At 46.8% G+C, this 14,990-nt stretch overlaps 1 protein-coding gene across 18 annotated transcripts in view; it reads left to right on the forward strand.

Annotated features, from left to right (window-relative positions):
- The window catches only part of CACNA1A (calcium voltage-gated channel subunit alpha1 A), a 279,186-nt gene that overhangs the window by 16,092 nt on the left and 248,104 nt on the right, over positions 1-14,990 (forward strand). For 15 of the 18 annotated variants that reach the window (XM_016162054.2, XM_016162052.2, XM_016162063.2 and 12 more), the window contains exon 2: positions 999-1,321. The exons of 1 other annotated variant lie outside the window; for it this stretch is intronic. In XM_016162054.2, the coding sequence (XP_016017540.1) occupies positions 1,053-1,321 (269 nt within the window). In that variant the 5' untranslated portion in view covers positions 999-1,052. Of the gene's footprint in view, positions 1-952; positions 1,322-14,990 lie in introns of those variants that run through there. 2 more of the 18 variants (XM_016162053.2, XM_016162070.2) reach the window with 2 other exon arrangements.

The following is a 14,990-nucleotide window of genomic DNA, read 5'->3' on the forward strand; positions in this document are numbered from 1 at the left end:
AGAAGAGGAGATTGGGACACAGGGAGAAGTAGGCCATCTACCAGCCAAGGAGAGGGGCCTCAGAAAAAAGCTGCCCTGCTGACGTCTTCATTTCCAACTTGTACGCTCCAGAGCTGGGAAGAAATAAATGTCTGTTGCTTTGGTTGCCTAGTCTGTGGCACTTTATTACAGTAGCCCCGGCAAATAAATACACCTTTTGTTTCATTTCTTTCCACAGCATTTTTCAACTCCTAATATCTATATAACATACTTATTTTGTTCATTGTCCTCCGCCCCGCCCCCGCAGAATGCCCACCCCATGACGAGGGGGACATTTGTCTATCTCATGTATGACCGTGTGCTCATCGCCCAGCACAAAGATGGCACATAGCGGCCTCACTCGGACTTTGTTGAATGAATAAGTGAGTGAAATGGAGACAGAGATCTTCTCAGGGTTCTGAGTTATTGAGTATCCACCTGAAACATTTGTGAGTGGTGGGCCCTTGTCCCTTTTCTCTTTTCAAACAGCCAGCTGAGGTGGCAAGAGCAGGCTCTCTGAACAGATGGCCACAGCCTATGTGATTTTAAACCAATCCTTGAACTGACCCTTTCAGTTTCATTAAGTGACTTTCTGGAGCTCACAGGATGCAGGGACCAGAGGAACCTGAACAAGCAGGTTCCTGACAACCCGTTTTGCAGAGGAGATCATAGAGGTGGTGAGAAATCCAGCATCCTGCCCTCTGGCTGCACCTCCGAGGAGTGTGTATCTAGGGACACAGCTCATGGTCTTCGACTCCATCACCTGCATCTGTTGCCAGGCAGCTTCTAAGAAGTGGCTTTCCTGCTCTGGGTTGCCAAGGAAATACTAAATCCATTGGGCCGGGCTTGGGGTGTATTATGACTTCCCGTGAAGGAGGCTGTCTGTCTTCTGATCTGCCTTCTCTCCTGTCCCTGTGCTCACTCTCTCTACACTCCCTCACTCTCCTTTTCTCTCTCTCTCTCTCTCCCTCCTTCTCTAGTTTCACCCTGTGCTGGAGGCAGAAGACCCTGAGATTTCTGAGCACGGCCCATGGATGTGGAAGTCCTCCTGGGTCCTGGACCCCATGTTCTCCCCCTACAGCTATTATGATGCCCTGCACAACGGTGGCTTGGGGGCACCAGGTCCGGCCCCCTTGGGCCCGCCCAGCGTCCCGCAGGTCCCACAGTCCCACCGGATGAGCAGCATCTGCGAAGGGCCCCCTCTGAAGCGGCGGGGCGGCCTGGTGGACCACCGGGATGTCATCTTGGCCCACCAGGCGCACAAAATCCACAGCACCCCCCAGGCCAGGAGGAAGGAATGGGAGTGAGTACGCACAAGGCAGACGGCCAGCCCCAGCCCCGGGCAGGGTCATGGGATGGGGACAGGGTCTCTTGGGGTTAGGCAAAGCTTGCCTCTGACAAACTTAGGTGGTGGGGGCAGCAGATGCATGTGGCTGGACCACACTCGTAAGCTGCTGGCTGCTGACACCTCAAACTTCTTTTCTGCTTGTTGGTCAGTATCTGCTGTCTTAAGTCCCCCCACCCCGTCCCCACGAATCCCAGGGGCACCTCATGCTATAACAATAAAGGGGTTAGTTGTAGGCAGGGCAGGGCATCCCCAGAGGACCCTGCTAGGAGACCTGAATAAATCTGCTAATAAATCTGGGACTGTGGTCCTGAACCCTGCTGAGCAATGTCACTTTCTGGGGAGAGAAGCAGGAATGGTCCTTTTCAGCCTATAGGTTTTTGGGGCAGAAGACAAGTTTGGGCTGAAGGCAGAGAGCGGGGCTGGGAGAATGGGATGGCACTGGTGACTCTGGTCCTGGCCCCCTTTCTTCGCTTGGAATGCGTATCTTCTCCTGGGAGTTGCCGTGGGGTCAAGGGATGGGCTTCAAGCCGGCTCTGCTTCTGTGATCTTAGGCCAGTGTCCTCCCTGGGCTCATAGCGTCACCTGGGAAATCGCTTTCAAGGCCATTGGAAGGCTGAAGAGTCAGTTCTGGTTTACAGAGGGAGAACTGGTGCCTTTTTCTTTTTTCTTTTTCTCAAGAGTTTCTTTGGCAACGGCTCAGAGCCGGGGCTCCAGCAGACATCAGGAAGGTGGGATGTGGATACGAATTTCAGGGAGAGAGGAGCTGAAGCTGACATGGATGCTGATCATTCCCGGGGAACCCCAAAACCCCCTCTCCCACTCTCTCCATGCTCCAGCCTGACCCCTGGGAAGTTAGCAAGTCATCTTTGATACCACACACAGCTCTGTCAGGCTTTCCTGGTTTTCCATCTGCTGGGAGCGGGAGCTGGGTTATAAATGCTAGTGGGGTTCAGGGCGGGCTGATGAGGGCTGTGTAAATACGGGGTGCAACGAAAACTGAATTATCAAAATAAGCCACAAAAGAGTCAGATTTGGTGCGAAAGAAGTGCCAGTGTGTCCTCTGTGGTGGTTTCCTGGGGTTAGGCTGACATCTGGTGGCACATTTGGGCATCGCGTAGAAAGGCAGTGGTGGCGACTGCTTTTTATCTATTTTCTCACACTGGTCCTTCGGACTTCCTCCTCTCCACTCATCCACCCAGCCATCCGTTCTTCTCTATGTCCATTTGCCCACCCACTCACTGATCTATATTTCTATCTGTTTGTCCATTTCTCCGACCGTCTTCCCACTCCTCAATCCACCCATCCATCATTCCATAAATAACTAGGGCACACCTAACATCTGTAGTTTCGATGCTAAACACCGCTCCTCTGTTTTTGCCTCTCCAGGACTTACCTGCTCTTTCCTCTGCCTTCCCTCGTTTGTCTCCGTTTATTTCTATTCTCTTCTCGTTTCATTTTCTTTTTAAAAAGAAATTTGATTAGTTCTCTCAGAATCAGTGAGGCATTTCTAAAGGGCTGGAACGAGTTGTTTCTGCAGACCTGCTGAAAAGAAATTTTTAGGGGAGAGAAAAGGGTTGGTGAATTAAAATTTAAAAAACCTTATGCCCAAGGAAAATGATAAGTATAATTTATAATAATGACAGCTAATGTTTATTGGGGACCTACTGTATGCCAGATGCTTTATGATCTTGTTGTTCTTTCAGAACTCTGCAATACAGTAGATTCTGCATCATTCTCAATTCGCAGGTGAGAAACGGGAGACTGAGAGAGACAAGGTAACTTGCCCACAGGCTTGCAGTGGAAAGCGATAGAGCTGGGTGGGATTCAAACCTGCGAGCTGTCAGAATCCCAAACTCAAGCTCGTAATCATTTGGCCAAAGAGTGGCTATAGTAGGAGGTAGCAGGAACTTGCTTTAATATAACTTAGAAAATAAGGAAGTCATCAGGAAGAAAGAAAGAAGTATTGTAGGATATTCAGAATCAGGAGACTTCTTTAAGATGCTATTTCTGCCATAACCTCCTTGAATGGCCTACTTCTGCCTCAGTAGTAGAACAAACACATTTTTAGCAGACCTATAACACACACATATATTTTATTTATCAGTTATATAAGTATTCTGCTATATTTATTATATGGACTATAAAGTATACATTAAAAGGTCAAAAGGATGAGATATCAATTAGATATTTTTAAATGGTTTTAATTTTTAAAATTTAATGGTATAAAACACTTTTTCTCTCATATTTTAGGAATTTGATTTCATTTTTTTGAATACTGTGTTTTATAAGAGATTTTTCTTCTGAAAGTGTTCAAATATAGTACAACCCATCACCCAAATTTAATCATTATTGGGATTTTCCTCTTTCTTATTTCCTGAGCTATTTTAAAGCAAATGTCAGACCTTATGTAATTTCACGAACTTCAGATTACACCTCTAAAACACATGGACATGTTCTTCCTAATGTAAAATTAACAGTGATTTTTTATATCATCTGATTTCCAGTCCACATTCAAATTTCCCTGCTTTCGTTCTTATAGTTGATTTCTTTGAATCAAGAAGGTCTGTATATTGCATTTGGTTTTCATATGTCTTTTTTCTTACTGTGATGAAATACACATAACATAAAATTTACCATCTTAACCATTTTCGAGTGCAGAATCCAGTGGCACGAAGCACATTCACATTGCCGTGCAGCCATCACCGTCATCCATCTCCAGAACTTTTCGTCTTTTCAAACTGAAACTCTGTCCCCATTAAACACTCACTCCGCATCCCTCTCCCCCAGCCCCTGGCTCCCACCATTCTACTTTCTGTCTCTGTGAATCTGACCCTTTTAGGGACCTCACATAAGTGGAGTTGTACAATATTTGTCCTTTTACAACTGGCTTATTTCTCTCAGCACAATGTCCTCAAGTTCATCCATGTTGTAGCAGATATCCTTCCTTTTAAAGACTGAATAATATTCCACTGTGGTTGGACCACGTTTTGTTTATCCTCATCTGTTGATGGACCCTCGGTTGCTTCTACCTTTTGACCATTGTGAATGCTGCTGCCATGAAGGTCAGTGTATAAATATCTCTTTGAAACCTTGCTTTTGCTTCTTCTGGGTGCAGAAGAGGAATTATTGGATCGTATGGCAATTCCATTTTTTTTTTTTGGTTGTCCCATCTCTTTAAACTAATTTAGTCTACATCACTCTTTCCCATCCCTCTTTTCCTATCCCACTGATTCATGGAAGAAAACAGATCAGTTGTTCTATAGGCTATGCCCCATTCCAAGGTGTCTATTTGGAAACTTTCGCATCCTGCTAACCACACGGCACTGCCCTTTGGTAGGATCCCATCAGGCATAGTGCCTGCCCAGGTGAAATAACCATGGTGAACAGAACTCTGCATCACAAAACGTCTCCATGAGAATTTAGAATGTTTTTTGGCTACCTTCTGGTAGTGATTCCGTGAGGTCACCACTGTTTTCCTTTCTTCCTGTGACTAATGGAGTCTCAATGCCAGGAGGAGACAGAGTCCTGGATTTGTCATTTTTTTTGCTACTCCTTTCTGTTCCCATTTCTATTTTCTTTAATTCTTGCTCTCTAGGCAGAAATCTTCCACTTCTCCAGCCAGTATCTCAATTCATCAACCCATTTATAGAGCTCTAAGCAGACCACACACAGTACACCACCGTGTGCTGTCACAGTTGTTTATCTTGTTTCTTGTGTACCTCACTCATTAGAATGTCCTTGGCAGGGAAGCTTGTCTGTCTTGTTCACGGCTGAGTCCCCAGGATCTGACACCAAGCTGGTACCCAGTAGGTGCTTCTTGAATACCCACTGAATGGACACATAGGATGAGAATGAATAAGGGTTTTCTGCATTTTAGATAAAACAATAACAGAGATGGAAGTTCGAGTATGTGGTAGCGCACTTGCACAGATGTAATCCCTGGGGGTGCCCCTAACCCACTGTGGAGGTTCTTGTAGAGTGAGGAGGTGCTGCTTCCCTCCTCCTCTCCTCTCCCTCCATGGTTTCCTTTTCTTTCCCCTTCACCTCTCCCTCATTCCCTCCCTCTTTCCTCCTCCCTTCATTCTCTCCACCTACGCTATCTCCCTTCCTTTTTCTTATACCCCTTTCTCCTTCCATCCCCTCCTCCCTCGCTCCTTTTCCCTCATTTCTCCTACCCCTTACCCTGACTTTATCTCTTCCTCATCTCTCTCTTCTTCCCTTCCTTCCTCCTTCTTTTCCTTCCTTCCTTTTTTCCCCTTCCTCCTGTCTATCCCTCCTCCTCATTTCTACCCCTTAACCTTCTCCCTTTTTTACTCCTTCAGTCCCTTTTTCTCTCCTCCTCTCCCTCCTTCTCCCCCCACCCCCACTTCTTTCCTTCACTACTTAGGACACCTCCTCTGTGCTCAGCTCTATGTGGGGACTTGGGGACCCATCAGTCAAGAGTTCGCTCTTTCCAGAAAGACAATCTACCCAGCAGGAAAAACCAACATGAAACAAACTATGACAAACAGGAAGAGTGCCCAAAGGGGGCTGCACAAGGACCTGGGGGGAGCAGGGAGGGCATCCCCAACAAGGAAATTTCTAGGCTAGTTCTTCTCACATTTTACTGCATTTGGAGCCCCCGTGGGGTCTCATTAAATGCAAATTCCCAAGCTGACAGGTCTGGGCTGGGAGCTGAGACTCTGCATCCTGTCTGACAGGCTCTCAGGTGAGGTTGGTGCTGCTGTGGACCCCTGTCTGAGCAGCCAGGTTCTGCGCTGCCATTATCCTCAGCAGGAGCAAATAGAGAGGACCTGGGTGTGTAAATAGTGGGCAGGGACAGGAGAGCTAAGTGAACTACAATGAGTACCATGGATAATACTTTTATGCTGTGATAATAATAATAACCAATATTGATGGAGCTTTTGCTATCTGCAGGGCACAGCTCCAAGCCCTTTATGTATAAACTCATTTAGCCCTTACTACCATTGTGACAAATAGATTGTGCTCCATGTCATTCTTTTCCAAAGCGTTTCTGTGTTCCTCATTGCACACAAGTCTGGTAAAGCAGCTGGAGCAGGCGTTGTTGTTGTTACTGGTTTGTTCCTTATGCAGATAGGTAAACAGGCCCCAGGGTTACTAAGGGATCTGGGGGCTGAGCCAGGACAGAGATGGCCTGACCCTGACATCCAGGCAAGAACTGGCCATTTCTAGGATGTGGGGGCTCAGGCCCAGCCATCCTGCAGGTCACCAGCTGGGGCTGGGGTGGGTGGCCTAAACTGTTCTGGTCCCCAGGGCCTAAGTGTACAGGAGGAAACATGTAAGGTGAGGAAGAAGGAGATGTAGATTCTTCAAGCGAATCAATTTTCCCACTTATTCTTTGCCCTGTCCCCCATTCCTTCCATCTGCAGTGCCCAATAGGAAAGTTCCATGGTTTTCAGTGGGAAAACTAGGATTATTTATGATTACTTGAGACTGTTGGTACAATGACTAATGCCACCAAACTCTAAAGAGAGACGATTAGCCTGTAAGTGATCTCCATGGTTGTTGAGATGGATCCAAGTTATCCACGGCTCCCTCTCTCTTGGGGAAAAACCAAAGTCCTCCCCCAAAGTCCTCCTTGAGGCCCTGCGTGATCTGCCTGTCACCTCCCTGCTTTCACCTCTTCCTACTCCTCGACTTGCTCACTCTGCTCCAGCCACTTGGGACTCCCTATTGTTCATCGAACACATCAGGGTGGTTTTGCCTGAGGACCTTTGCACTGGCCGTTCCCCTAGATACCCACCCACATGGCTCCTTCCTTGCTTCCTTCCAGCCTTTACTTGAAGGTCGCCTTCTCAACAAGCCTTTCCTTGCCTCCTTATTTAAAATGTATCCCCTATACGTATTGGTTCCCCCTGCTCTGCTTTATTTTTACCATTAGCACCGATGAACGACTAATAGGTATGTTATATTTGACTTGTATCCTGTTGATTGTATTCTCTCCACTAACCACAAAGGCAGGAATTTTTGTCTGGTTTTTTCTTCGCTAGTTCCCCAGCTGCTAGAACAGGCACAGTTAAGGGGCCAAATCCAGCTGGACACCTCTTTTTGTATGGCCCAAGGGCTAAGAAAGTTTTTTACATGTTTAAGTGGTTGGGAAAAGATCATTTGAAGAATAATATTTCTTGATATGTGAAACTTTTACAAAATTCAAAATTAGATGCCTATGATATTTTATTGGAATGCAGCCTGCTCGGTTTGTGTGCATAGATATTGTCTGTGGCTACGTTTGTGATATCAGTGACAGAATTGAGTCTTTGTAGCAGAATTGGCCTGCAAAGCCGAAAATATTTATTTACTATTAGGCTATTGACAAAATTTTGGGGACCCCTGGGCTAGAATAGCACTTCTCTCTCGGCTGCAGCTTCCGCGACTTGCCACCAGATGGCGCTGTGGCTCGCTAGTAACGAAGGGAAGTGGTCCGTTCACCCTCTGGGTCCCCACCTCTGGGTCTCACCCACCCTTCCTGCTCCTGGTGGATAATGTTTTGAGAAACGGAAGGCAGCCCCAAAGAAAGAGTTCAATTTTCATCATATAATACTATCATTACACATATGGCGATTTTTTTTTTTTTTTTTTCGTGCACAAGGGATGTTGGTAAAGACAAACTGGGGGGACTCAGGGTTTGAAGGGCACTGGGAAAGCTGAGGGTTTCAGGTGGATCTCCAGGTCCAGACCATCTGGCTTTGGTCTGGAGTGTGGCTGCATTTCAGGCCTGGGAGCCCAAATGGCCAGTTCAAATCGCTCTGCCCCTTGCTGACTGTGACCTGGGGATGGGGAGTAGCGGTGGGGGGAAAGGCATTCTTCTCTTTGTGCCTCAGGTTCCTTGTCTGTAAAGTGGGAGTAAGAGCAGCACCCGCTTCTGGTGTTCTTACAAAGATGAGATTCAACGCGTTAAAATAGGGCAAGCGTTTAGAACAGTGCAGATGCTCAGTAAGCCTTGATAACAGCCTGCCGTGGTCCCAGGGAGAGTGAACTGTTGAGCAGCTGGAGTCCTCAGTTTACACCGCTAAAAAAAAAAAAAAAGGAAGAAAAATAAAAAGAATAGCAGGTTGTTTAGACATCACAGTTAAACTGAAATCTGACCTTTAAAGCAGACCTGCTTGGGAATCAGAACACTTTTTTTTCCCCTTCCTTTTTTAAGGGAGGCAGTTGGACAAGTCTAGCCTAGATGATATTTAAAAAAAAAAATAGGTCTGGTCCCAGGGAGCTTCTTTTTCAGTGCAGCTGGCTGGTTTTTAGTGCAGAAAGACCCTCCTCTTGTCCTTTGAATTAGCAGCTTTGGCTGCAGCCAGCTATGGAAGGCCTGGACAGGGCCCCCGGAGATGACGTCCCCCATTCCTTATGATCTATCACAGAGGTCCCCAGCCCCCGGGCTGCGGATGGGTACCAGTCCGTGGCCTGTTAGGAAGGGGCCACATAGCAGGAGGTGAGCGGCAGGCAAGCAAGCGAGGCTTCACCAGCATTTGCAGCTACTCCTCAGCATTGGCATCACTGCCTCGGCTCCACCTCAGATCATCAGGCTCATAGGAGCACCGGTCCCTGACACCGGAAAGGTTGCGGACTGCTGATCTATCAGATTTTCCACACTCGTCTTTGGAACCCAAGTAGCTTGTGAACCAACATCTCCTTGGCGCTCCCTCCCCACCAGTCACCATCATGCCCACCACTGATTCCCATCTTTTTTTCTGCCACCATCACTCAAAAAGTTGGTCCTTTCGACGCCTTAAATTTCTCTCGATAGTGTCTGTGTGCTCCCTCTCTCAGATCTTTTAACTGCTCCCATCCATCTCTGCCTGCATTTCCACTGTTATTGCTCTCACTTGGGTCAGTTCTCACTGACCTTCCTGCTTTTCCCTGCGTTTTAGCTTAGGGCCTTGGCACCTGCGGTTCCCTCTGCCTGGCATGTCCTTGCAATGGCTCCTTCTTGCATCCCAATCTCAGCAGAGATGTCGGCTCCTCATGTAGACCGCCCCCTCCTTCCGGTCACTGTGAATCACATCACTCTGTTTGTTATATAATTATGTGTCGCTTAAATTAGACTGTTAGCAATATGAGGGCAGGTTTTTTTTTATTGTCTTCTTGTCCACCACTGGGTCTCCAGTGCTTAGAAAAGTACCCAGTACATAGGAAGTGCCAATGTTTGTTGAGTAAATAACTGATTGCTCTTTGGGAACTTGACCATCTATGTTGATGACCTGTCTACATTTCTGACTTGGAGACCTGCAAGCCCCTTAGAGCAAGTGAAGCCCATTCTCTTTTTAATTGTTCGTCCAGAGCATCTTCTGGTTCCAAGTCCTGCATGCCGTCCTCAAGGGGTCTGCCTGGAGGAGGAGGCAGACATACAGGCAAGCAATTGTACATAGCATCTAGGGCTACACAGAGACCAGTTCCCATTCATTCCACAACCAACATGCGCCCAGCCCTGGGCCAAGGGGCTTAGGGTATAAGCTCATGGCGTTCTCAACCCTAGCACTCATTTCACATGAAAAGCAGCCGAGGCATAGAAAGGAAAATAAGGAAACCAATAGGGCAGAAGCATCCTCAAAACTCAGATCTGTCCGAGTCTAGAGCCAACACCCTTAAATCTTGTCCTTGCAAGATCATGAACTTAGAAATGCCTGGCACGTGGTAGAATGAATGAATGAATGAATGAATGAAGTGTGTTCATTAGCTTTTCCCTGCCCTTCAGGTACTGAACTCCACCAAGGTGAGGTTCTTATTGATCCTTGAACCTTTGGAATCACTCAGCAGAGAGCTTTAGAGGAGAAGTCACTCGATAGTTGTTGAACTTGATTGTGTCAAGTCTGAGACGGGTTCAGAATGAAATCTAAAAAATCCTTAGGGCAAATGGAGCACACATACTCCAGTCTCTAATTCCTGACCCCTAGAACTGGCCTAGAAGAGGCCAAATTGGGTAAAATAGAATGATATAATTTCTAACACAGCCCCTTTGTGGAGGGAGCAGACCTTATAAACCCCGGATGAGCCCAGGGCCACCAATCAGAAGAATGACAGTGCAGGTGAAAAACAATCTCACCATCTTCCCAAAATGCCCCTTAGCAAAGCAAATGTGTTCTTTGGTCATCTAAGAAGTCTGTCCTTGCCTGTTTTAAGTACTTCTGAAAGGCTGCAAATGTAGAGTGAAGGACAGATTTGGGGGCAAAAGGAGCTGCCTTCAAATTTTAGCCCATTTTTTTGGAGCTGGGTGACTTTGGTCAAATGCCACAACCTCTCTGCCCAGAGAGGGGGACGAATTACAAAAGTTCCTGGGAGAGCACACTGAGTCAGGGCTCAGATAAAAGGGCCTTAGAGGAAAAGTCAGCCTTATCTTCCCCCTCCTGTGGTCTGGGGACTGTCTGGGAAGTATTTACAAGTAGTTCCTCCAATTTGCATCTCAGATCAAGGAATTTTGAACAAGAGCCATTCAGCTTTGTGATTCTGGAGCCAGCCCGGGCTGGATTTATAGCCTAGTTCTGCTACTTGCTCTCTGATCTTTCGGAAGTGATTCTACCTCTCTGAGCCTCGGTTGCTTCATCTGTAAAATGTGGAATAAATAGCACTTGCCTCATAGGCTTATTGCAATGATTAAACATTTGCAAAATGCTCAGAACAGTGCCTGGCACATTATAAGTGTTGTAGACATATTAAGTTAAATAAAACAAATAAATTCCCACTCACACTTCCAACTGTGACCTCCAAAAGGGCACAGAACTTATTTATGTTTGACCAGGGCTTAAGCACATAGTAGGTGGTCAGTAAAGGTTGGATATGAAGATTGGAATGAGTTTTTGGCTAAGAGATGAAAATATAACCTCTAAATCTTGTGTGCAAACTTCTGCAAGGGGCCAGATAGGGAATATTTTCAGCTATGGAGGTTATGTGGTCATTTAGTTTCTATTGCAACAACTCAGCTTTGCCTGTATAGCATGAAGGCAGCCATAGAAAATGCATAAATGAATGAGCATGGCTATGTACCAATAAAACTTTATTTATAAAGACAAGCAGTGGGCTGTATCTGGCCTGAGGGCTGTGGCTTGCTGACTTCTGCTCTAAATCATAGAGATCAGTGGGAACAAAGAAGATATTTCAGATGATGCTTTCTGTAGAGATGGTGATATCAAAAGCCACCAGTAGTCCTTAAGCTTTAAATCAGAGGGTCTATTTATTTATATTATTAATATTTATTAAGCACATGTTATGCTGTTTGCATGCTGATCCTTGTAATGGGCACTCTGATACTTTAAAAAAAAATCTTTAGAACAACCTTAGTGAATATCTTTAATTATCTTTTTCTCTTTAAAATCAGGAAACTAGAGCCCGGAGTGGTTAAGAAACCTTCCCAAGGTTACACAGCTTACAAATGGTGTTCCAGCCCAGCGGAGTTAGTTTCCAAAGCTCTGGCTTTTTATTTTTTAACCTTCTGAGCCAGAGAATGGCTGGTGCCTTCTTTCCATTTTAGTGTATGTGCTGCCAGAGTGAGCACTGGAGCCTTCTTTCACAGCTGTTATTTAAATGTCTGTGGCCACACATGCAGGTCCTAGAAGCCTCCAACCATGGGGAAGTATTTGAAGACTAACACAAATGCATTGAGACACACATGATGGAAACTCTACAAGCTGGCATGGAGCCTGTGCAGTGGGCCTGTTGGTGGGCCTGCCGGAACATTCTGGAACTCTTCAGTTATTGTCTCATCATGAGGACCTATTTCAAAGAGGCTTTATCCAGCGGGGCCAAGGTGGAGGGCTCCTTGGGTTTCTCAGTAGTGGAGGCGAGACTCTCTTTTCTATACTTTCTTTCTTAGCCTTGGTGGGAACCTTCACATTTACCCGAAGCACCAGCTTGGTTGGTTCCTGTAAGTGTGGCCAATTTTAGGGGGGCTGTCCCATTCTCTTGAGGTGTGTCCAAAGTCTCCAGTCCTGAGTCGGGCGTGTGTGCTGGTCTCCGGCTGGCCGTTAGCAACACAGTGGAGTCTTGGGTTTCTTTGCAGCGGAAAAGGGTTTGTGGTGACGCTGCATCCACGTGGCTTTGGCTGTCCCGCAGGGTAGTCCCTCGTGGCCTGAGCACACATCGTTGCCCCTTGGAGGCCTGTCAAAACAGACATTGCGGAGCCCACCGGAGTCTTTGAATCAGCAGACCTGGGAGGGGCCTGAGAATCTGCATTTCTCATAACCTCCCAGGTGAGGCTTTTGCCACTGGTCTAGATACCGTACTTTGAGAAGCATGGCTGTAGGTCAGTGGTTCCCAACTTTGGCTGCATATCAGGATCACCTAGGAGGTTTTTAAAAGTCCCAACGCCAGGCGGTCCATGCCAGTCAGACCCACTCTGGGAGTAGAGTCCAGGCATTGGCATTTTGAAAGTTTCCAGGTCATTCTAACATGTGCCCGTGCTTGAGAACCGATGTGCTTGTGGGTCATCCACAGCCACTCATGTTACGCTCAGGCGAGACCCCCGGGTTTACCCCCAACTTGGACATTTATTATCTGCTGGGGGATGAAAAAAAAATTGCAGTGTCTAATCCATTCCTCAGCCAATGTGGAATCATTCTCATATGATTCACGGTTTGGATCCTTATTTTTTGGCTTCAGTGATCTTTTCTGTGTACATTCAGAGCAGATATTTATCTGGAACACATTGGTACTGCTGATTGTTAACATATTAAAATATTTTCATAGCAGTTAGTCAATAGCTGTGGCCCGGAGACCCCCGCGTGAACTCCCCCACCTGCCAAGTCGTTTCCTGGGTCCTCCCTCACTTCCCGACGAGCCACACTCCAGGTGGTACCTCTTGCTGGCTGTTAAATACTTTGAATTTTGCCCCAGTGCATTTGAACTGCTCACCCATGTCTGTATCTTTGGTTTTTGTGTCTGAGTAGATGGATATCTTCAATAGGCAAGAAGGTCAGTTTGCAAACTCGGGAGTGTGGGAAAACTCCTCTGTGATTGGAGAGGGGTGTGGTGCTGATTCTGGTCCTGGTTGTGACATTGACCAGCTGGGGAAGTTGTCTAACCTCTTTGTGCCTCAATTTCCCCAGGGGGTTGAGTGAGGCTTAAGTAGAATTAATTCATGGATAGGCCTTGGAACAGGGCCTGGCATGTAGTTAGCATCATATAGGTGTTAGTGTTTGTATTAGTTATCTACTGCTGAGTAGCAAATGGCCACAAACCATGTAACAACTTACTATGAACTCAGAGACTTTAGGTAACACACGTGTATTATCTCACAGTTTCAGGATCTCTGTGTGGTTTAACTGGGTCTTCTGCTTTTAGATTGCTCACAAGGCTGTAATCAAGGTGTTGCCCGGTGCTGGGTCTCATCCAAAGGCTGGACTGGGGACGGATCTGCTTCTAAGAACCTCTGGTTGTTGGCAATATCCAGCCCCTTGCAAGTGGTTGGGCTAAGGGCCTCATTTCCTAGCTGGCTGTTGGCCAGAGGCCGCCGTCAGTCCCTCCCAGTATGGCAGCTTGCTTCATCAAAGGTGGCATAGGGAGAGAGTCTGCTAGCAAGGGAGAAGAATCTTTTGTAATCTAATCATGGAAATGACATTCCCTCAGCGCTGAGATATCTCAATACTTAGGAGCAAGTTGCTCAGAAGAGTGGATTGTGCAAGGTTGTGACCACCAGGAGGCAGAGACCATTGGGGACATTCTTAGAAGCTGTCTGCCATAGTAGTAGTATTTTCTTCTTTCTTAGATATAGGCGATGTAACCTCAGTCACTGCTTCCTCTTGGGGCATGGGTTTTATCCAGTATCAAAGCATCCGGAAGCCTCTTGAGTCATCATCGGTCCACACTGGTTACCTTTGAGACCCTCCCTTGTCCCAGTCTGCAGGAACCCCCACCAGAGAGACTGAACTGATTCTGAGACAAGTATGGAACCTAAGAATCTTTCCTGAGGATCTGGCCACCCCAGAGGCTTCATATACTTTTCTGCTCTTGGGGAAGTCAGTCTGTACTTGGGGGCTCCCCTAACTTCTATGTTCTCCTGCCTGTCACCCGCAAAGGTACTCTTTCCCCTGCTCTTGGGCATAGCTGGGCTAATTTCCTCAATGAGATTAGAATTTCTTAAGAGACAAGAAAGGCATGGACTTCAAAGAATTTTTGTTTCTTCTGAGATAGGAGACCACAACTTCTTAGAGTAGTGTTGTGTTGGAAGAGAAGGACGAGCAAAGTTAGGGGGTCTTGGAGGTGGGAGAGATCATCTAGAGAATTGGGGTCGGTCACAGAGATGGGGAGGAGGGTTTCCTGGGGCAAGAGATGGGGGCAGGGCTGGAGAGGTGTGGCTCGAAGGGGACCAGCAAGGAAAAGACACTGCAGAGTCATCGCTCTGAGGGTATGATGAATGGTGAGGCTGGCCAAGTTTTTAAAGCCATTTAGAACAACAGTTAATTATTAATACTTATTAATAACAATTAATAATTTTTCGCAATTCTTTAGGTCAGGGGTTTGTCGAAACTTGGCTGGTTGCTTCTGCTGGGCGCTCTCGCTTGGCTGCCTTATGTTGGTGGCTGGGCTGGGCTGGACAGTCTGAGAGGCCATGCTCACGTGTCTCCAGTGGCCTTCGTGAGGTTAGCTTGGGCTTCCTCACAGCGAGGTGGCCTCA

The sequence above is a fragment of the Rousettus aegyptiacus genome, unplaced genomic scaffold (assembly GCF_014176215.1).
Source record: "Rousettus aegyptiacus isolate mRouAeg1 unplaced genomic scaffold, mRouAeg1.p scaffold_m13_p_16, whole genome shotgun sequence".
NCBI lineage: Eukaryota > Metazoa > Chordata > Mammalia > Chiroptera > Pteropodidae > Rousettus > Rousettus aegyptiacus.